The sequence below is a fragment of the Diabrotica virgifera genome, chromosome 5 (assembly GCF_917563875.1).
Source record: "Diabrotica virgifera virgifera chromosome 5, PGI_DIABVI_V3a".
Taxonomy (NCBI): Eukaryota; Metazoa; Arthropoda; class Insecta; order Coleoptera; family Chrysomelidae; genus Diabrotica; species Diabrotica virgifera.
This window is the reverse complement of record NC_065447.1, coordinates 256,311,654-256,335,758: the sequence shown is the minus strand read 5'-3', so window position 1 is coordinate 256,335,758 and position 24,105 is coordinate 256,311,654. Positions and strand designations below refer to the sequence as shown.

Here is a 24,105-nt window from a genome sequence, read left to right as displayed (position 1 = left end):
GTATGACTGTCAACGAATATTTTACTGTGCAACATATGAAAATAAGAATATTTCTTAAAAATCCCATTCTTTTTATTGGAATAATTAAAGCAATTTATTTTTGTACTTCTAATGTTGCACAGTAATATATTCGTTGTCCTGATGATCCAAAACAGTCGTATATTCATGGAATAGACTGTAGTAGCTCCAATACGGTAATTATCTTCTTCATGTGCCTCATCGTTTAAGGACATTGTCGTTTTTTTACTCTGTCTGCTTCGGTTCTATTGTTGTTTTTTCACTCCACTGCTTTCAACTTAAAACCAATCGAATCAACTCATATTTTTCAGTTCTTAGTATGTGACCAAAGTAATTCATTTTTCTTTCCTTCATAGTGTTGAATATTCCTTTTTGTTTTTTCATCTGTCTTAATGTTGCAGTGTTTATTCCATGTAATTTGCATGAGAACATGACCCAATTTAGTGAGAATGCGTATAGGCCATCTAGTTATGGATGAATGATTTAAGGGTTTATCAAATATGTATATAAATTTATATGTATATATAAATGTGTATATATAAATTTATATGTATATACAGTACGTAAATCGTTCAGCTGGACATAGGGAACATACATTGTATATTATATTTAGATACATAAATACATACATTGTATTATATTGAGACAATTGTGGCAACTGAGCTCTCTCGATGACAATACGGTTGTTAGCATTAAGAGACATTAACCTCAAAATTGACAACTCATTTCGACGGACACAAATAAACGTCAAAATATGACAATGTAATGCTTAATATTTTTGGCGTAAGGGAATGGGAAAACTGTTTAGTTTTGAAATTAGTTTTTAAATAAAAAATACTTTAAAAATTAAAGTAAAATTATTAACTCATTAAGCATAAACTTTGTTTTTCATGTATTTATGGACAGCCTTGCTTCAAAAGTCACTCATTCTATTCATTCTAACAGCTCTATTGCACCAAAAACTCATACTCAAACAGAAGCTTCAACTAACACAGGTTAGCGCAGTTGCCATAATTCTCTAAATGTATATTCCCAATGTCCAGCTGAACGATTTATGTATTGTATTCGAAAAAGCTTCGACGGTTAGTACAATCAAACTTTCTAAGATTAAGATTATTAGAAAACATCAGCCTTACTGTCTTTCTGGGGCCGACCGTATCTCATTTGCCTCTTCGAGTTTTCTACACCCACTCTGGAGTGTTCATCAGAACTTTGGGGTTCTCAGTCTCCCGAGTCAGCCGTAGCCATTCATCTAGAGTCACACTCTATCTCTGGAGTGTTCATCAATACTTTCGAAGTCTCCATCTTGCGTCAGAAGCGTTTGACTGGATGCCAGCTCGTTGTCTTTAGAATATCGATATTGGCTCAGTCACAATAAAGCAAACCCCACTTTCCACCAATCGAGCTTGCTACCACCCAAATAACATCACCATGACAACTCAGGACTATTCGGAAGTCATGCTGAAGACTCCACCGAGGTGGTAGAGAGCTTATTGTAGCAAAATCATATGCAATACAACTCGAGGACTGAGTAAGTTTGATATTTTTGTAATAATATTAGTTTTATTCGTAAGTTTGATATCTATATGAAAATAGTGTCATTAATTTAGCCTTAGAAAGAAAACATGATTTTTGTTAGTTCTTTTCCTTTCTTTTTTAATTATTTGTCCAATACATTTGATAAGATGCTTTGTTAATTTTTTTTATCCCTTCCGTTGTTTACTTTTCCTCGAGCTCCACAAAATGGTGCAAAATGCACACTATGACATCATCGTTCATCCCAAAGAGCCATTTTATTAAGTTTGGCAAACTTCTATCAAAATTATAACAGGCAATGGTCACTTGGTGCTAAATCTGGCAAATAAGGTGAGTGTTCAATCAAGTTGGTTCCAGAAGAAAAGTTTAGACGAAAAGGAAGCTTGAGTAAACCTTTGCCCAACAGTGTAAAATACCAAAGAAAAAATCTAAAATAATAAAAAAACGGAAGAAAATAAATTATCAAGTTGAGCATAATTTTTGGTTTGGCATAAAGTTTATTTTGGGCACATATAGATATATTACAGTAAGAAACTTCTTAAAAGTCAACCAGGTACATAGATGCAAAGGGTGATCAAAAAGTTACAGAGCTAGTGCTTCAAGCTTTTATTTAAAAATTCATTCAATTTTATCTCATTCAAAGTACTGTACTCGGCAACATTTAAACTTCTTTCAACGTCATTTCCATTATAGGAACAACTTGTGGAATCCTAAACAGCATCTTTCAGCGATTTTTTTGTGTTCGATTGAGGCATAGGTCTCTTGAACGTCTGTGGTGGATAGGACTACTAAGAGGAGATAGCTTCGGTCTGTTCCTGCGCATAGTTGATCTTGCCAAATGTTGAAAAGTCAACAAGCGCCCAACACTCGATATAAAAAACAGTTTGTTGTCACTTGACATCCTACAAGAACAGCTGTAACCAAAGTAATCGAGAAGTGGAAAAAACGGACGTGTGTGTGTGGCGACGTTGCCACACAGTGTAAAAAGTCCAGATTAATCAGTTCTTATAATCATTAACATTCAGACAAACTACAATAATTAAGAAACATAATTAAATGAGGATAACAAAGCTTTTAAGTAGTGCATGAATATTGTACATACATATCAGGGCAGTACCTTTTGTTTTAAAATTAATGATAGTGGCAAATTTCTTTTTTATAATATAATTAATGTTTCTCATTGCAAATAAAAGTATTAGGAATTATTGTCTTTGTTTCCTTACACCCTTGTAGTATAGAAAAAATCTTATCCAAGAGAACAACTGGATTTTATATTTAGCGTATGGCATACAGTAAGAACACATAATTAAAACAATCTTCTTCTTCATGTGCCTTGTGCGTTGCAGACGTTGGCTATTATCATAGCAATTTTAATTTTGTTTGCGGCGTTTTAATCCATTGAAATGTTACATTTAGTGTGCATTTCTTAGAGGAGTCAATTTTATTTTTTTAATGTGTAGGGGGGTTCAGTAGAAGCTTAAGTTCAAGTTTTTGGGGTCGCCACCCTTGTCCCCCGGCCGCCATATTGGAAAAAGGGCTTTCGCGCTGTATCTCCTAAACTAGCAACCCTACAGAAAATTTAGTTACATATAAAATATGGCAAATTAAATTTGCTACAATTTTACGTCTATTACTTTTTATCGTCAAGTGACCAACAAAAAAGTTATAAACAAAAATAAGAGAAAATTTTATGAGAAGTTTTCTTTTGGAGGTTATCACTTTTTTCCGTTCATTTCACAACAAAATAACATAATAGCTATTTTGTAGAGGATTTTTCAATGGACAATTTTCACTATAAAGTTGTTTAATTTTATTTATTATCTAGGTTTTACAGCGCTCCAAACTTGAACAGATTCTCATAGGAATACAATAAAAACAATACTTTAATTAAAATTACGTTATGCCGACCACGAAAAGCAAATTTAAGGTGAATTACGAATTTTGGTCATTTTTTATGTTTTCGAGGTCGCTGAATCCGAATATGAAGTTTATTTTTATCTAGAGTTGGTGGAACATGTTCAAAAGTCAAATTTTATACAAAAATGCCAAAAATTAATTTTTATGATTTTTCAAATTTACCTCGCTGTATCTTTGGTCGCTGTAAATATTTCCTTTTGAAAATTTTACTATGTCATCTTTGAGGTATGTAAATAACAATGAAATTTGTCCAAAATGTTTAAACACATTATAAAAGGAGTTATTAATTGTTAAACATTTTGTCACCATATTTCGTCAGTTTCATGTTTAGTTAAAAAAGTCGAGTGACAAACTTTTTAGTTTATAATTTTAACCAACACTGCAATAAAATATGATTCATGAAAAGTTTTTTGGAAAATTTTAAGTCAAAATATACAATAGGAAAAAAGTTATGTTACTTCATAGACAAGCGGCACACCCCAAAAAACGCTTATATCTCGAGATCCTGGTCACGGTGTGGTCGATGGCTAATTTTGATCATACTTTATGATTTTAATATCAAAAATCGTTTTTTTTTCTTAAGAATTTTGCATTTTTTGGTTGCGTCATTCTTCTTCTGGACCGGCGAATTTGTCCTCAAACAACTTCTTGGGCCTTTTCTATGTATGCTTAGGGTTATAAGTTTTATAGTGGGGAGAAAGGTCAAAAATGCATTAATAATAGCATAGGAATGTTAAAATCATAATAAATTGTATGAATAAGAAATATATATAGATATAAAAGTAAGCCTAATGTTTTTTTATTGTATCCCTGTGAACATTCGAGCATCTGGTCAAGTTTGGAGCGCTGTAAAACCTATATAAATAAATAAAATTAAATAACCTTATAGTGGAAATTGTTCGCTGAAAAACCCTCTACAGAATTTATATACTGTTATTTTATTTTAAAATGAACTGAAAAACAGTTATAAGCTCCAAAAGGAAACTTGTTAAAAAAATTTTACTTATTTTTGTTTATATCTTTTTTGTTGGTCACTTGACGATAGAAAGTAATGGAAACAAAATTGTAGAAAATTCAATTTGCTACATTTTATGTTTGCAAGATACGTCCTAAAAAATGTAACATTTTAATGGCCTATTTCTCGATCGATTTTAGTCCAAACCATTGGCGTAAGTTTTGAAGCCAAGAGTGTCTTCTTCTTCCGGGTCCGCGTTTGCTCTCGATTTTACCCTGTATTATTAGTTGGAGTATATGATATTTATCATGTCTCATAATATGACCGAGGTATTCAAGTTTCCGTTTCTTAATTTTGAAAGAGATTTCTTTTTGTTTTCCCATTCGGCCCAATACCTCTACGTAGGTAGTGTGAGTCAGTGTGTTGCGAAACCTGAACATATTTGCCTCGGAATACAGGATGGAACTTTGGGAAACGACTCAAGCTACGAAACATGAACTATGTACATATTTGGAAACTGGAATGTGAGGACGCTAAATAGACCAGGAGCTCAAACCGCACTTATTCAAGAACTAAAAAGATATAAGCTCATGATTACTGCTCTTCAGGAGACAAGATGGCTGGGGAAAGGTGTCGCAGGGACACTAAAACGCACACAATTCTATATAGTGGGAAGGAACAAGGAAGCAAAGAATGTGGAGTTGCATTTGTGGTGGATAATGATATTAAGTCAAAAATCATAGACTTCCAGGCGGTCAGTGAAAGGATATGCATGTTGAGAATTTGCACCCACTTCTTCAACCTAACAATGATAAACATTAACTGCTCAAAAGAAGAACAAGATCAACATACAAAGGAAAGCTTCTACCAACAGCTGGAGATAATATATGATAGTGCGTCAAAAAATGACATCAAGATTATAATGGGTGATATGAATGCTAAAATATGCAAGGAGCCGCAATTATATGGCACAATAGGAAAACAGTCATTGCACAATGAAACAAGCGAGAATGGGGAGTTTTTGATAAATTTTGCCACCAGTAAAAACATGGTTATAAGTTCCACATGCTTCCCACATAAAGTGACATGGATTTCACCAGATGGAACCACAACAAATCAAATTGACCATGGGCTGATAGACAAAAGGGCAGCCAGTAGTATCTCCGATGTGAGAACACGACGAGGAGCATGCTGTGGATCTTTTACTACAAACCAAATTTAGATGCAGAGTTAACAGGGAAAGAAACGAAAGACAAACAAACGACCTGGAAAAACTGAAGATCCAGGAATGTAAAGAGAAGTTCGAACAAGAAGTCGCAAATGAGTTAAGGACGCTAGAACTGCACTCCATAAAGGGCAAATGGAGTAATATCAAAACAGCAACAGCGTCCACTCTGGGAAACAAGAAAAATGAGAGAAGAACAAAATGTACATAACAAGAACACGGGAAAGACGAACATTATTTGAAGTCGCAAGACGGAAAGCAGACAAGATATGTAGAAAGAAAAAGAGAGCCTATGAAAATAGACAAATAGAAAAAATGGACGAAAATTTCAAAAACAACGAAATTATAGGGGCTTACGAATACTTAAAAAATATAAGAAGTGGGTATAAACCTCAAACAAGTCTATGTAAAGATGAAAGTGGGCAAATAATCAGTGACCAACAGAAAGTCACAGAAACCTGGAAGCATTATTTTCAGACCCTACTTGGAACACAAGTAGACATGGAAGATGAAATGGGTATGAACTACGTAGAAGAGAATGAAGTAGGTAATGGAGTAGAATAGTAGAAGCTCCAACTATAAAGGAAGTTCTCGAAGCTATTAAGGTCCAGAAAAACAATAAAGCTCCGGGAGTTGACGAAATACCATTAGAACTGTATAAGGTACTTGGCGACCACCTAGCAAGTCACATCCACGCGCTCATCAAAGACATATGGCAAGAAGAGAAAATACCCGACGACTGGAAGAAAAGTATAGTATGCTCGATCTATAAAAAAGGAGACAAACTCCAGTGCAAAAACTACCGTGGAATCTCTCTACTATGTACAGCATATAAAGTCCTCACGTATATTATAAACCAGCGGCTCCAACCACTAGTAGAAAATATTATTGGAGAGTATCAGACGGGCTTCCGACGGGGAAGATCGACACTGGATCAAATATTTACAGTCAAACAGATCTTAAGCAAATCATGGGAACACGATATTGATGTTCACAACGTGTTTGTAGATTTCAAACAGGCATATGACTCAGTCAAAAGGAACAAACTATACTATATATTGGCTGAATTGGCAATACCACACAAGCTAATAAGGGGACATCCATAAACTACGTCGTTGAGAAGAGGGAGGGGGGGGGGCTTGCTTATTTCGACGAAATACGACAAGGGTGGGGAGGGGTATGAGTGCACATTCGACGTCGTTTAATATATTGGTATATTTAAATTTGTCGCTATTGTCTCTATAAATATAATTTTTTACTAGCTTTTACCAGCATTACGCCCGATTTCATAATCAGTTAAAGTGGACTTTAAATTTTAAGTTGGCACCTTTATCCATGCAATTCATATGGGTGAATCTCAACGTTAAAGTGAACTTTAGTTAATGTTCACTTTAAGTTGATTATGAAACCGGGCGTTAAAGTATCAGATATTCATATAAAAACGTATAGTTTTTGAAATGAAATTAAAAATAAAACAAAACGTTTACGAATAAATACACCTTTGTTAAAATTAAAAAGAATTACATTTCGTTTTTATCCGTCACAGCCTTAAAATAATATTAGGTAGCACTTTTGTACAGGACAACAAACAATAAGACATTGTTCTTTGGGTTTAAACAAGCGCTTCTATACATATATACAGAACAACGTCTGGAAGCAAACAATATTAAATTGTTAATTCATTTATGTGCTGCACACTGTGTGTGAAAAAATAGTTCTGAAAGAATGAATGGAAATAAAATATTGTGTTCTATTTGGTTAGTAAGTCGTATTTATACTTAGAGAAGATTTATACGCAAAATCTTGGTCCAATGCTATTTAAATGCATTCATTTTTTTCGAATACTCATAAAACGAATAAAAATTTTTGAAAAATTTAAACGCAGATTGAGAGATTACATTATTACCGAGGGCCAAAAGTTTCTGAAAACATATATAATGTTTATTTTAATAAGTTACAGGGATAAAAAAAAGAGAATATTTAGTCTGATTTTTAAGTTCAAAAATTTCATTCAAAAGAAACCTTTTGTTTATTCTAAGGGACTTTTAGCCCTCGGTAATAATGAAATCTTTCATTCTGCGTTTATATTTTTCAAATATATTTATTAGTTTTCTCAGGATTTGAAAAAAGAATGCATTTAAATAGCATTGGACCAAGATTTTGCGCCTACCCCCTTAATTGTTCTTGTTATGATACATTCGCAAATAAAGTTTCAAGGTTGATTAAAAAAACAGAAATAACATTGAATTTTTTTAAATCACTGAAAGGGGGGTCGTGAACTGCAATGACGACGTCGACATGGGGGGGGGGGTTCGTCTGTAAACGACGAATTCCGACGGAGGGGGGGAGGGTATTAAGAAGTTCAAATTTTTTACGACGTAGTTTATGGATGCCCCCTAAGACTCATTAAAGCCACAATGGATGAAACTCAGGCATGTGTACGAATACAAAACCACCGGACAGACTTTTTCAAAATTTCGCAGGGAGATGGGCTGGCCCCAACATCGTTTAACCTGGCACCGGAGTATGCGGTTAGGGAAATGCAAACTGGACGAGGAAATCTACTGACCAACCGAACGGTTCAATGAATGAACTCCTTCAGTGCATCTTAGATGTTTTATCACGAGGAAATAAGGAAAGAAATTGAAAATTATCTTTGTGTTGCAGTGATTGCCGATGAAACGACAGACGTCGCGTCGCTGGTGAATTTCAGTTAGTTATAGTTTTCCGATATTTGTGTAAAGGGCGATAAGTTGAGAGATTTTACTTGTTGGACGGACATGATGTCAAATAAATCACTGAATGCATTTTAAATGTTTAAATTTCTTGACACCCCAGACATGGTATATACCTACATAATGTAAAAGTATCCGTACCTATTTTTTAAAATTTCTATTATATACCTTTTTGACAATATCGTGAACCCGTCACTAAAAATTACCTACTTAAAGTGATACGAGCCGCCACTGTGTCCATCTACAATATTCTGCGCTAATCCCACATTTCAAACGCCTCAATCCTCTTGCACATTGTCTCCGTGAGGGTCCATGCTTCCATTCCATAGAAGAAAATGCTTACACATAGCAGCGTAATAAGCGTATTCTTAGCTCTCTATTGGTTAGTACCTTTTGCATTTTCCTAAATGATGTTCTCGCTTGCTCTATTCTGCATTTGATTTCCTGTGATAAGTCCCATTTTTCATTCACCCAGCAGCCTAAATACTTGTATGCTTGTACTCTCTGCACCATGTCTCCATTAATTCTAATATCTGCTAAATTATTAGCTATATTTTGCTGAGGACCATCTATTGGGTTTTCTTTGTTTATTTTAAGACCCATTTGTTGGCTGTGGTCCGTCACTGAATGTAAAACTGCCTGCAAATCATCCCTGTCCATTGGGGATAGCACGCAACCTTGTCTAACTCCTCTCAGAATAGGAATTTCTTCAGACATCTGGTTGTTAATTCTGATGTCGGCTGTTTGATTCCAGTACAAATTGGCTAATATCCGAATGTCTCGTCCATCCTGACCTATCTCTTTTAGTATACCCATTAACTTAGGTGTTGAACAGTATTGAATGCCTTCTCATAGTCAACCAATCAAGGATATACTGATATACATCAACATTCACATCCTGACATCTCTGTATAAGAACCTGAATAAAAGATTTGAAAAGGTGGAAAGAAAACAAAATATTTAGGGTTTTAATAAAGGTGTATTATAAAGGTTAAATAAAAAGAATAACAATTTAAGAAATATATTCTTGAAGTTTATTTAATACACGAGCACATTCTCCAAGCAATATAGCATCAGATAATAGCTGTATTCCATAATCATGATCACGTTCTATTAAAGGTGTATTGATTTTGACGCTACAAATATCTTCTTCCATATATGTATCGGTTTCATCACCATTATAAGTTATTAAATTTCCTGCTTTAAGCTTATCCCTACAGATAACATTTAGCTTGTTTTCCGATACTTCTAAACGTTCATTAGGCACCAAGGGAATCCCATAATCGTGATCATCAATCATTCGAGACACAGTACAAACTTCATTGTGGTGTTCTTCCACTTTTGTATCTGTCGAGACAGTATAAGCTTCCAAATTTTCCTTCTCGGATCCTACTTTAGAGATGTCGCTTAGTATCTTTTTATTACCTTTCAACACTTGTAAGTGTTCTCGTCTAGACAACTTTACACCCGCTAAAGTAGCAGGCAGGTATGTTTTGCGCGTTCCCTTGTCCTTCCTGGTGGCTTTTTCTTCTTTACGTTTTGATGCTGTCTTCTTAGCTCCATGTTTTTTGATATGCCTGTTTAAAAGACACTGAAACAAAACAGTTTGGTGTAAATACAAAATGATCGTTAGTTTTAATGGTAAAGGATAGGCTCAACACTACAACATATAATCAACTATTCTAAATGGGAAATAAGCCACAATTTAACTAAAAGAAAAAAAAAAGATTTTATTAACGTTTCGATGTCCACATCGGACGTCGTTGTCAAAATACAAAATATAAAACGAGGAACACATATAAAAAAATGCAAATGAAACGGCACCTATACATGAAGAATATCATTGGTGATCCATCGAACTTATCGAAGCGACATGATATTACTTCGAAGGCCGCTTCTCCATCGCCTCTGTTAATATATCGAGGGCTGAGAACAATAAGGTTCCAAGCACCATTTAATAAATTTTTCAGGAGACAAATTTCTATTTTTAAACTATCATAACTTCGTTATTTGAAGGACTGTAAATCTTAAAATTATTATACAGCGTGTCTACTTAAGTTGGAAACATATGGGAAACTTTTTTGTTATTCATTTTACGAAAAAGTTATTCTTTATAAAAAGTTCTACATGCTCTAAAACCTAAGCTTCAATCATCAGATACCAAATTTTGTCAATATTATACGAGGTATGTCAAAAAATATGAACTTCGTTCAAGGGTAAAGTACCTTTATTTCTCTCAATATCGAAAATTCTTATTATGAAAAGTTGTTTGGAAATAAAAACTAAGATCGAATATGCAATTACATGCTTCTAATTGGAAAAAAAGGTTTTTTCAAATTTTTCTCAAATTTATTGATACTTAACTTCGTTTTTATTTATTACACATAACTCTTTTATTATTACTTTTACGAAAAAAGTATTCTTTATAAAAAGCTCTGTATGTCCTAAAGCTGAAGATGCAACCATCAGATATCACAATTAAAAAGGATGTTGGGTATCCATAAATTTGAGAAAAAAATTTTATTTTCAATTAGAAGCATGTAATTGCATATTTGATCTTAGTTTTTAATTCCAAACAACTTTTTATCATAAGAATTTTCGATATTGAGAGAAATAAAGGTACTTTAACCTTGACCGAAATTCATATTTTTTGACATACCTCGTATAATATTGAGAAAATTTGATATCTGATGATTGAATCTTGGGTTTTGGGACATGCAGAACTTTTTATAAGGAATAACTTTTTTTCGTAAAATTAATAATAAAAAAGTTTCCCATATGTTTCCAACTTAAGTAGACACGCTGTATACTACAGTGTGGTAAATTGTGATAACGCCTCACGTTAGATAATGTCATAAGTAAAATTCTAATGTGCAATTTTTTAACATATTTACTGACGTCTGCAGTGTACTTGGAACCTTATTGCACTATAAGGCTTGTACTTGGAACCTTATGGAATTATAAGATAAACATTTCACAAAAAATTTTAAATTTTCCAAAAATTGTTAGCGCAATTGGTGAAATTAAGGTATAAATTTGAAAATAAAACGAATATTTATTTTTAAATAGAAAATCATAACTATCTATCTATCTAATCAGCCCTAAACATCCATCCTTGGATATAGGCCTCCTCTTCCTTCTTCCATGCCTCTCTATCTTGGGCAATTTGCATCCATTTTGACCCAGTGTGTTTCTTCAGGTCATCTGACCATCGCATCTGTGGCCTTCCCCTTTTTCGTTTGTGGTTCCATGGTCTCCAATGTATTACCATCTTAGTCCATCTTTCATCCTTCTGCCGTAGGGTGTGTCCGGCGAACTTCCATTTAAGCTTTGCTACTTGGGTAGAGACGTCTTTCACTTTTGTTTTGTTACGGATCCATTCGTTTCTTTTCCTGTCTGATAATTTAATGTTCAGCATTTGTCTTTCCATGGCTCTTTCTGTCTTTGCTATTTTTTCCATATTCTCTTTTGTAAACGTCCATGTCTGAGAGCCATATATTAAAACAGGGAGTATACATTGATTGAAGACTTTTGTTTTTAGGTATTGCGGGTATTTTCTGTTCTTTAGAATATAAGACAGTTTTCCGAATGATGCCCAGGCCAACCTTATTCTTCTCTTTATTTCTTCGGTCTGATTTTCTCTATTTAATCTAGTGATTTGTCCTAGATATATATATTCTTTTACTTGTTCTATTCTTGTTTGTGCCACTGTAATTACTAGTTCTTCTTGTTGATTGGTCATGGTTTTTGTTTTACTGTAATTCATCTTCAGTCCTATCTTTGTCGATTCTCTATCTAGTTCTTCCATCATTCTTTGTAATTCTTCACTTCTTTCTACTATTAATACAATATCATCAGCATATCGTAAGTGATTCAGATATTGCCCGTTTATGTTTATACCCAAACCATCCCAGTGCAGTTGTTTGAACACATCTTCTAGCGCTTGGTTGAATAGCTTGGGCGAGATGGGATCTCCTTGTCTTACTCCTCGGTTTATTTTAATAGGCTCCGTTTGTTTCATTAGCTTGATAGTTGTTGTTGCCTTATCATATATATTTGTAATTAAGTCGGTATATCTGTAGTCTATTCTGCTGTTTTGTAGGGAATTCTTTACCGCCCAGTGTTCCACACTATCAAATGCTTTTTCGAAGTCAATAAATGCCATATATAGCGGGATATGATATTCGTTAGCTTTTTCGATTAATATCTTCATCGTTAAAAGGTGGTCACTTGTACTGAAGCTTTTTCTAAATCCGGCTTGTTCTCTTGCCTGGTATCCATCTAATTTAGTTGTTAATCTGTTTGTTAATATCTTGGTTAATAGTTTGTACATCACATTTAGTAAAGTTATGGGTCTGTAATTCTTTAGATCCTTTTTATCTCCTTTCTTAAATAGTAACAATGTTACTGCTTCGTTCCAAGTGTTGGGTATTTGTTTTGTCATTAATATTTTATTCATAAGTGTGTACAAAACTTCTCTAGTTGTTTTCCCACCATTTTTTAGCATTTCTACAGTTATCCTGTCTTTTCCTGGCGATTTATTATTCTTCATCTCCTTGAGTGCTCTTTTTATCTCATTCTTACTGATTTCTGGTTGTAAGTCGGAATTGACATTTTTTATTTTTATTTGTAATTGCTTAAGGATTTCTTGTGTTGGTTTCTGTTTTGTATTGTAGAGGTTTTTATAATATTCTTGTGTTATTTGTAAAATTTCTTCTATATTATTGGTCTCTATGCCTTCTTTGTTCTTTATACTATTAATCTGTATGCTTCCAAGCTGTGGTTTTAAGCACTTCATATTTTTATTTTGTTCAATGGTTTTTTGTATTTTTTCTTCCTGTACTCTCCTTTGACTTTCCTTGATGTTCCTTCTGATAGCTTTGTTTACCTCTTTGTAATCTACTGTGTTTCTCTTATCTTGTTCTATTAATGTTTTTCTTTTGCTCATGAGGTTTTTTGTTTTCTGGGATATATAGTTTTCCTTTTTTTATTCTTGTTTGTACTACCTCTTTTCCCGCCTTTGCTAATGTATCGGTTAATAGCTGATTTATTTCATCGATATTTTTGTTTTCCAAATCTCTAGTGGCCGGTATACTTCCCTTATTTTTTGTTTATATTCCTCTTTTGCTTTCTTAAGTTTTCCCATATCTAGTTTCGATCTATTTTCCATTTTCTTTTTTGTTTCGAATTGGCTATTAATGCTGAGTTTGGCTCCGACAAGTCTATGATCACTACCGGTTGAGAAACGATTCAGCACTGTAACTTCTTTGATGATGGCTTTTTCTGTTATAAGGATGTAATCTATTTCGTTTTTAGTATTGCCGTTGGGACTTATCCATGTCCATTTTCTTTGCGGTTTTTTGTTAAAAAACGAGTTCATAGCAAAAAGTTGTCTTTCCTCCAAGTAGTTCATTAATGTATGTCCTCTATTATTTCTTTCGCCGTATCCATATTGTCCTATTCTGTGTTCGTCTTCGTCTATTCTTACCCCTAATTTGGCATTGAAGTCTCCAATTATTAGCGTCAATTTAGTTTTCTTTTCTTCTACAGCAAGTGTTATTTCTTCGTAGAAGTTTTCAATATCTTCATCTTTATATGTGCTTGTTGGTGCGTATACCTGTATAATTTTCAACGACGTTCTTTTGAATTTAAGCATAATGTAGGCTACTCTGTCTGATATACCCTTGGTGGATTGTATGTATCTAACGACTCTCTTGTTTATTATAAAACCAACTCCGTTGTTGGTGTTATCTTCATTACCTTTGTAGTAAAGCATGTTTCCCGAGTTTAATAGTAAAAAATCATAACACAAAACATATTTTTCCTAAATTTAGCTTAAACAACAGAACTTAAAATGAAAATAAAAAAAATACTTATACATTATGGAAAAACCTAATTAAATCCAATCCATTTGCAATCTATTTAAACATAGCGATGGTGGCTCAATAGTAAAGCATTTGCCTGGAGATCGAGAGGTCCCCGGTTCAAATCCCGGGTGCCCTCTGTTCTGTTTTAATTTTCTAATTTTTGTTATTGTTTTAATCAAAATTTTTGGAAAGTAACAAATATAAAAATTAGTTTAATATTTAAACAAAATACAAATAAACTGTTGAAAGTATATTTATTTCGTTAAAATCATATAATAGAAGTATAACTTCTAATGTGCGTACAAAATACACATTCTTTTTATTTAATTTTTGTTTTAATAAATTTTTTTAGAAAGTAGTAATTAATTAAAATTAGTTTGATATTTAAATAAAATACAAATAAACTGTTACAGTGGCGCACCTAGTAGAATTTTCCTTTGGCGGGGGGTTGGCTTGGGCACCGAAATTTTTTTGTATTGTTTGTTAAAGACAAGTTACATTTTCCTAACACCCTACGGGGGGGGGGGGGGGCAAACCACACTGAAAGTATATTTGTTTCGTTGAAATCATATAATAGAATGGGTTTCTTACGTGGGTACAAAATACACATACACACACACTTAATTATTCTAAAGTACTTGTCGCTTGGAACCTTATTGCCCGAACCTGAAAGTATTTCACGTACTTGTAACCTTATTTCATCATTGTTTACACCGCCATCTAGAAACAATTCAACGTTTTTCAACTATCATTTGATGCAGAATTCTTTATTAAATAGAATTCTTTTAAAAAACTGATTTTGTACAAAATGTCGCTTGGAACCCTATTGTTCTCAACCCTCGATATGTCACAGTTGTAGACAAAACATCAGGGAAAAACATGAATTGCAGACGAAGACCTATAAATCCTGAAAATAATGCATCATCCACTGGAAGTGTTACATCTGACTACTCTGATTTTCGCCCTCTCTTCCATGATCGCTTTATTTCTCACTAGTCTCCACAGTGCCGAAATTTATATTTTCTATGGGGATACCACAAGGCTCATATATACGAGTACAAGCCCCGAACTCTGGAAGATTTGAATTAGACAATTCGCATGGAAGTCGCATAAGTTGAGAGAACAATGCTGTTGGAGGGAGTTTAAGAGGATTTTCAAGAACGTCTCCAGCAATGCTGTATCAAAAACAGTCACCATATTATGACTGATGTGATTTTCCACAATAATTGTGATAAATGCTATTTCATTGTGAACCCTAATCCATCAATAAATTTGTTTTTGAGTAATTTGAGATTTTTACCCTGTACTCTGCCAATGCGTGCTGCTGGTTCTAACCTACGGCGCAGAAACGCTAATGCTCACTAAGACGTCCGCAAACAAAATTCGAACAACACAGAGAGCAATGGAACAGTTCATGTTGGAATTAACCCTGACAGACCGGATAATCAAAAGAATATCGACCTTGAACTGGAACTGGGCAGGGCATATCGCGCGAACGAAACATGACAGACGAACGAAACGTATTCTCGAGTGGAGACCCAGACAGGACGCCCCTTGAAGCTTCTTCAGGTTCCTTCCCCTATCGGAGGTTGGAAATCATCATCGCTATTTTAATTTTATTGGCCGCACTTCTGAATAATTCTAATGACCTGCAACCGAACCACTCTCAAATTTCTTAGCCAGGATATTTTGCGTCGTCCTGGGTTTCTCTTCCCTTGTATCTTCCCTTGCATAATTAACCTAAGTAATACGTACTTCTCGCCCCTCATTTTATGACCCAGATATTGAATCTTTCTAATTTTAACAGTTTTTATGACTTCGCATTCTTTCTTCATTCTTTGTAACACCTCTATATTAGTTACTTTTCCAGTCCACGATATTCTGTGGATTCTCCTGTAGCACCACATCTCAAAGGAGTTTAATTTTTTGATTTCAGACTGTTTTATTGTCCACGCTTCCATGCCGTATAGTAAAGTAGAAAAAACGTAACAACGTAGCATTCTTGTGCGGATCTCTAGATTAAGGTTACGGTTGCAAAGTAAGTTCTTCAATTTTATGAACGTGTTTCTTGCCATTTCTAGTCTAGATCTGATTTCTTTTGTTTGATCTCCATCTTCGGTTAGCCACGTTCCTAAATATTTATATGTTGTTACTGTTTCGATCGTTATATTATTGATGATCAGGTTATCTACATTTTGTGTTTTTTTTTGAGAATATCATTGATTTCGTTTTCTTGAGATTCATTTGCAGTCTGTACCGTTCACATGCATTGTATAGTCCTTTTCATGACTATTTTTCAGTGCGTAACAGTTTTTCGATTTCTCTCTAACGCATTAAATTGTATGTGACAGAAAAAAAGGCACGTCGCTGATTACAGACATTTATAAGATTTATTCTAGTTATTCTAGTTGTCGATAGGTGGCGCCATAATCAAAAAAGAATTATTTATTAAATAAAATAATATTATCAATATAATCTGTACAGTTTATAAGACTATACAAATCAAAGAAAATACCATTTTATAAATGCAATAGACACAATTGATTTGTTTTTATTCCAAATTGAAAATAAAATGTGACAACTGTCAGATTTAACTAAAATGTCATAAATGTGTATTATCACGGACTTAACTTTTTATCTATAATTTGTGACGCACTGAAAAATGGTCATGAAAAGGAGAATATACATGTTGTATTATGTACTGTAGATCTTCCATGTCATTTGCAAATATGACCGTATCGTCCGCATATCTAATATTATTAATGCTATTTCCGTTGACCAAAATACCTTCCACAATATCCAATAAAGCTTCTTGAAATATCACTTCACTGTAGACGTTGAATAAGAGTGGTGAAAGTATGCACCCTTGTCGAACTCCTCTAAGTATACTTACTTCCTCTGTCAGTTCTCGTTAGACTCTTACTCTTGCTTTCTGATTTTGATGCAGATTCGATATAATTTGTAGATCTCTACTATCTATGCCTTTTGAAGCAGAGGACGATTATAACAAGATGGACAGACGACGCGGATATGCCAAAATTGGATGCAAGCGACTCGGGACAGGAATTTGTGGGGTGAACTACCGGAGGCCTACGTTCAGCAGTGGACAAGTATACGCTGAATGATAATGATAACGACCCTGTACCCTGTACTTATTCGAAGCTAGGACAAAAATAATCCCTGGACAAATTATCCCTCGGACAAAAAATCCCCACAAATTTTTTTGGACAAAATATCCCCACAAAAAATCCCGGACAAAAATTCCCAAGAAATATTTGCTGTCGAATAGTTTTCTAAAACTTTTCCCGAAATTTTACCAAATTTTGAATTTCAATTCCATGCTGAAAACATCAAATTTTACATGACAAAAGATTTTCAAAAATCATGGAAGATATGGGGAGGCTAAGCATAGAGTTATATATTAGCATAGAGAGAGTGTCATTCAGAGCGAAGTGACGACACCATCTTTTTTATTTGGATTAGTGCTGTTTCACTCTTACGCATAGTAAAGCTGCTACAGTTGTCCTCCCCTTCCGTGCCTATACTCACACTGAATGTCATCACAGATTCTCGATACAATGTGTTAGAAAGAGATGCCGCAAACCAGTCCATGAGATCTTGTCGTCAGGAAGCGCGGAAAGTAGGCTCACTCTATGTTAATATACAGTCCATCTAATTTACTTACCGTTGCACGTCATTATCTACGCCAGAGATCTAAGTTGACATAGTTGCTAAAGTATAAAAAAATCCTGAATCCATTTTAAATCAAATAGATCACATAATTATTGTAAACGTGGATTATACATCAAAACAAATTAATATTCAATGTAAATAAGTAAAAACTTAAGAAATAGAGAACAAGAATTAAGTTATAATCTTTTAAGATTTGCAGTGCAAGCGTTTTTGTTCTGCATTGTTAATAATTAAAAAACGGCTTCGAACTCTTGACATGAAGCCGGTAGGTTTCTTTGTATATGTCTACAATAACAACTAAAAAAGTTGTCAGATAGGTACCTCGATTATTCCAAGTCGTGATAAAATTAGGTGAAATTTATATTTTTATAGTAAAGGATGTTTTTATATTAAAGTAAATAATAAAAACAGTAAATATAATAAAACAGATACTTATAGTAAAGAATATAAACAAATATGAAGTGTCATCACCGTAACTGTCAAATAAATGTTACCAATTTATTCTAAAATGTCACCTTCGTTCGATTACAGTTACAGTGTGATTCGAGTAAATGTGCTTCATAAAAACGCTTTATAATCCATTTATACAAATTAAATGAAACATATTTTTGTGTATTTCTTTAGGTTAACATTAATAGAAATCTTCAAATATTATTTCTACGCTTATATAATAAAATATGTCTAGTGGCTGTAATTCCAGTGTATTCGGCAACGTGATTCTAAAAAAGAACACACCTACCGCCTAAATATTTCGTGTTGGTATCATGTGGCGTCACAGGCTATGACGCGGATGACGTGCAACGGTTAGTAAATTAGATGAAGTATATACCTCTATGAGGCTAAGGCCCCGTTCTCATGACAGGCGCTTAACGCGCGATTACAACTATATACATTTTACTTGAGACTGTTCACATCCCAACGTGAACAGTCTTCAATTTTGTCCAAAAAATTTGTGGAGATTACTTGTCCGGGATTTTTTGTCCAGCGATAACTTGTGGGGATTTTTTGTCTGGGATTATTTGTCCGGACCCCACTTATTCTCTTTAAAGATACATAGTTGGAAAAAATAAACAATTGTACATACCTGATGCGAAAATGCTCTCTCACAATTATCAATATTGCACACATAGCTCTTAGGTCGTTCAGATCCGTGATTACTTTTTATGTGATCCTTCAGATTTCTATTATACTGATACACTTTGGTACAGTTCAAGTAAGGACATTGAAATGTTTTTCGGAATTTGCTGCTGCAAATTTTATAGTGGGCGTGCAAGTTCTTTTTATCACTAAATAGAGTACTGCAATTTCTACATTTCTTTTCTAAAAATAATTAAAAACAAAATTATATAAATAATAGTGACAAATTCCGAATAAAAACAAATTAAACCTTAACCGGAGACAGTCTGCTACAGTCTGAGAGACTGCAGCATAAACATATTCGAAAGATTATTGCAAAGAACTCCATCCATCGACATCACGCTTCATATATTTCTAATATGTACTATTGGTTGTTTAGCAGTCTCTGAATGTTTAAACATCTGAATCGTTGAAGAAGCCTCAAAAGCACTGGAAAATCCTTATAAATGCTGTAGAAATGTCATAGGTGTTAAAGAAGCTTTGACAGTAGGTACTAGAAAAATTTCAGCATGAAATTCCCTTTCAGAACCAAAACTGTTTTGAGATTTTCAAAAGCCTTCGAGAAATTTAAAATGCTTGGAAAAGAGCTAAAAAGGCTATAAAATGGTACACAATGCTGCAGAACATTTAAATCTAAGCCTCAAGAGCGATTGGAAAATCTAAAAACAGTGGAGCACTTAAATTGCTTTGGAAAAGCAACAACCTCACTGAGAAACCATCGAACATTATACGCGTGGCTTGTGATGTCTGCGAATCTAGTTTGTGATTTAAGGTGAGAGTAGCAAGAGTGCCACAGGTGACTCTATTCCAATTGAGCGATCTTGAAGGACTTATACCTTTATTTTCTATGAAGTTTGCCAGTATCAATGAACAACTACCATGCTTGCCTCAAGTCACGCTAAACAATGCTGCCTACTGCCAAAAAGTCTGGATCCTGGAACTTAATGATCATTCCCAATACCTATATTAAATGAATCTAATATTTTTACCTATAAGTCTGCAAATATCCTTTTTATGAGCACGAAGCTTGGACCATCGATCAAAAATTTCTCCACATTCACATGTGTAGGTTTTGTGATTTCGATTGTGTTTAGCTAAATCTCTTGATAACAAAAATCCGAGATTACACGTATGACACCTGAAATTGTGAAGAATATATTCATATATTATATTATCAATTATATTCATATTAGCAAATAACAGATAAAAATATAGAGGTCGGAATTTGAAAGAGAGACGATAGCAATTCAACCTACTATATATCCAGGTTGTTGCTTCCAGGAAGTCTTGTCTTCTTCAGAGACGAACAGCTCCAATTTAGTCTAAAACAAGCATGCCTGGCATGTAGTTTCGGTAAGATTATCCAGTGATTCTGTTATAAACAACATTCTCCAAAAGTTTATGGGCACAGACAACTCGCTATATAATAGTTCTGTATTATCATCCCCCACTGGTATTCATTATTTCTATGCCTCTTTTATAACAATTGAGGGGTGTAAAATCAAAGTCGACAATCTCCCATTTCCATAATTTTGGGAAACGGCGAAAAACTGTAGAAACTAGCAAAATTAAAATAACGCAATAAAACTGATAAGAATCATATAAAATTTAGTTTGTGATCAGATGTCCAGAAGGAGGAGCTTAAGAAATTATTTATTTTCCTTTTTTTAAATATTTTTGTTTGGAGATTGCCGCTTTTGTTTGCAACGCTAGTAGATTGACTGATATGAAAATGATCTATAAGGATATTACCAGTTTTGAAACTAATTAAACATCATTGTGCTGGTTATTTAGTGAAGAAAAATATATTTGGATATTCAACAATAATGTAAAAGCAATCTAAATGCATATCGCGTAAACCAAAATATCGGGAAGTTCGGGTATATATTCACAGGTTTCGACAGAGTGCACGACATTCACAGATGATCACGTGCAAGTGCAACGTGGTTCTTATTGGCCCGCAGCGGAGATTGCCGTATTTGGTACGCACTCAGCTATGGATATTGCCGGTTATAATCCTAACATGAATTTTTCACTGTGATTTGTATACAGTTAAGACCGCTTTTGGTTTTTACAAATAGTTTTATCTAACAGATAATAAAAAAGCTCAACAAATGGCATCCCTAACTCAAAACATGAAAAAGTGGAGATTGCCGCCTTTGATTTTACACCCCTCAATTGTAGAAAAACATATTTATACGCTTTCTTTAAACTTATTCTTTGTCTCCCTATTGGAGGTTGACAATCATCATCACTATCTTTACTGTATCTACCACTATAAAGAGTACTGCATTTAAACCAGTCCCTTAAATTTTTCAACAATGACCCTCTGCTTCTTCCTATACTCTTTCCTCCTCTTATCTTTTCCTGTATTATCAATCTTAGCATTTCATTTTGCTGCCCCCTCATTATGTGCCCAGGATATTGTAACTTTCTTATTTGTACTGTTTTTCTTAAACTATAAAAAATATAAAAACCAAAAAATACAACAAAAGTCATTAGATTTCACAATAATTAAATAAACTCACTTGAATGGAGGTTCTCCAGTGTGGACAAACATATGCTGTGTTAGATGGCACCTCTTGAGGAATCCTTTAGAACACTCAGAGCAAATAAAGGAATAATTCTTGTTGTGAACTTTAGTTTTGTGTTTTTTCAAACTGTACTTATTATTGAAGATTTTCCCACAATCCTCAAAGTCACATATTTGTTCACAAGACTTTTCATGGACCATAACTTTGTGACGTTTTAAATGGGAATCTTTCGTGAATGTTTTATTACAGTCAGGCGATGTACATACGAAAGGTCTCTAAAAATATTATCAATGTATTACAAAACAAAAATGGTACAAACCAGAAAGGTGGCAAACAGCCAAACAAACCTTCTTTCAGTGCATCATAGTTTGTTGAATTCGCTATATGGTATTGAGCTCGAAGTGACAGAAAAAAATATATGTCGGTGATTATCATATAGCATTATAATAATGCGAGAAAATTTGATAATCTATTATGCAATGAAAGAAGGGTTTGGTATGAACTATACCTCTTTATTATGTTTTCTAATATGTTCCTCCAATAACCATTTTTTTCTATATGCAACGTCACAGTTTTCAAATTGGCATTTATATTTTAATTTTTTGGGTGAGGTATCTAACTCTAAGGAATCTTTATTTAAATCATTCTTGATTGGACTAGTTTTACCTAATTCTTCTGTTGTAGTTTCCATCTTTTTTCTAAAGACAAAATATAATAAATTGCCTAAAAAGAAATGCAATTTAGGCCAAACAAAATTAATGATTTACTAATATAGAGTGACTGGGTCTGTGTAAACAATCTGAAATGTATAAACTATAAGGTATAATATACTGTCAACAATTCTATAATAATTTAAAAGGACTTACTATATTTTTTATTATTAATTTTCCCCAAAGTGCATGATGATCTAACCTAGATAGATGTCAAAATATGAAATGAATAGGTTGTACAATTCTTCTTTTTCTATTGACTTAAGTCATTCAAAATTCAGTTTACATCCCCCTGATCCCTCTCCCCATATTACACCTCTATCTTCGAAAATAAAGAATAAAGTTGATAAACTTTATTACTTCCTTTTAACACTGATGTATTTTAAATTAACATTATATAAAACAAGAACAAATTACCGGCGTATCGGACATTTTAGACAACTCACAGTACAAGTTATGTATTGTGAACTCCATAGAGTTATATATTAGCATAGAGAGAGTATCATTCAGAGCGAAGTGACGACACCTGGGCCCTGGGGCCTGATTCTAAATCAAATTTCGACACTAAACAAGTCGCTTTCAATATGGCGACGGTTGAAATGCGATTGTGCGAGCCTTGTGGATTTTAGTTGAACTAACGAAGTGACGTCATGAAATAGCGACTATCGAAATTAATAGCGACTTTAAAAAGGGTGTTGATATTATAATTTCGACTGTCGAAATTATTTGACACGGAGATGAATGATTGGCCAAAAGCGAGGTTAGGTTTAGTTTAGATGTGTTTTGTTTATTTCTTGCAAGGAAAACTAAAGCAAAAGGTATTATAATATAGCTGGGTTTAATTGAAATTTGCTTGTTTTGAGGAATTAGATAGAATAGTATTAAATTAGAAATATAATAATTGAGAATGTCCACAACATGAATCATCAACTCAATGAAAGATGTAAGGTAATAATCTGGGAAAATTAGTAAAAAACAAGAAAAATTAATTACCAGCTATTTTATTGCTGGACATGCTGAAATCAAATCTTAAGACTTCCTATATTAGTAATATAGCTGTGCAAAGTCCACAGAAAGTGTGCTATTTTGTTTATAAACAAATTAGTGCTCCGAAATCTTTTTTTATTATTGCTCTATAACTCCGAAAATTTTAACTTTAAACCAAAACACTCACATAAAAATTGACAGTAATTCTGCACATTGATAATTTATTCCAATTTCCTTCGACGGAAATGTTCCTCGGAAAATTCGGGTTTTCCAAACAAAATCTTTAATTTTCAACTAAAATTTGAGGGAAGTAATTATTTATCAATAATTAAATAATTTGGTGACAGTGACATAAATCTTTTTTGTTATAAGTGTCTTGAAGATATGAAAATTTGTATGTACAAAGAGGACCGGAATTAAAAGGTATCTAATGGTTCAAAGATTAAAATCCTGTTGTTTATAACTCTGTCGCAAATGCCGGTCAAATTTGACCGGTTATACCTGGAATCACTCCTCGCAATTCAATTTGTTTTTCTTCGTAAAGGACACAGAAGCCGTGCCCTTTTCAACAGCGTTAACTTAATTTAATTAAATCTAATATTTTCTGAGGGGTTCTATTTGTTTATAAGCCAAAAAATTGTTTCTTTATAACATTCCTGAGACCGCTCAAATGGTCCAATTTCAATCCTGTAAGGAACGTTGAATAGGTATAGTGCTTTTTTATACGAAAATCATAGTTATTCTGGTGTATCATAATCTTTCTGGTTATTATTTCGACCGAAATTTTTTAA

General features: G+C 33.6%; 1 protein-coding gene across 2 annotated transcripts; it reads right to left on the bottom strand.

Annotated features, from left to right (window-relative positions):
• Nucleotides 1–9,345: 9,345 nt before the first annotated feature.
• LOC114326126 (zinc finger protein 93) lies at nt 9,346–22,818 on the bottom strand. Of its 2 annotated transcripts, none has more exons than XM_028274368.2 (6): nt 22,484–22,818; nt 22,126–22,340; nt 21,612–21,892; nt 20,073–20,221; nt 19,031–19,266; nt 9,346–9,977 (listed from the first exon to the last, which is right to left on the bottom strand). In XM_028274368.2, the coding sequence occupies exons 2-6, from the start codon at nt 22,306–22,308 to the stop codon at nt 9,399–9,401; spliced, it is 1,428 nt and encodes a 475-aa protein (XP_028130169.2). In that variant the 5' UTR covers nt 22,309–22,340; nt 22,484–22,818; the 3' UTR covers nt 9,346–9,398. The 2 variants fall into 2 exon arrangements, with proteins under 2 accessions (XP_028130169.2, XP_028130170.2); XM_028274369.2 differs by having other exon boundaries at nt 22,126–22,315.
• Between the last annotated feature and the right edge of the window lie 1,287 nt (nt 22,819–24,105).

Bases quoted from the DNA above. Each gene is read 5' to 3' on its own strand.
- LOC114326126 (XM_028274368.2), bottom strand. From the start codon at position 22,308: ATGGAAACTACAACAGAAGAATTAGGTAAAACTAGTCCAATCAAGAAT. The intron at 21,893-22,125 runs GTATAGTTCATA...TAATATTTTTAG, and splicing joins TTAGAAAACATAATAAAGAG to AGACCTTTCGTATGTACATC. The intron at 19,267-20,072 runs GTAAAAATATTA...AATTATTTTTAG, and splicing joins GGATATTTGCAGACTTATAG to AAAAGAAATGTAGAAATTGC.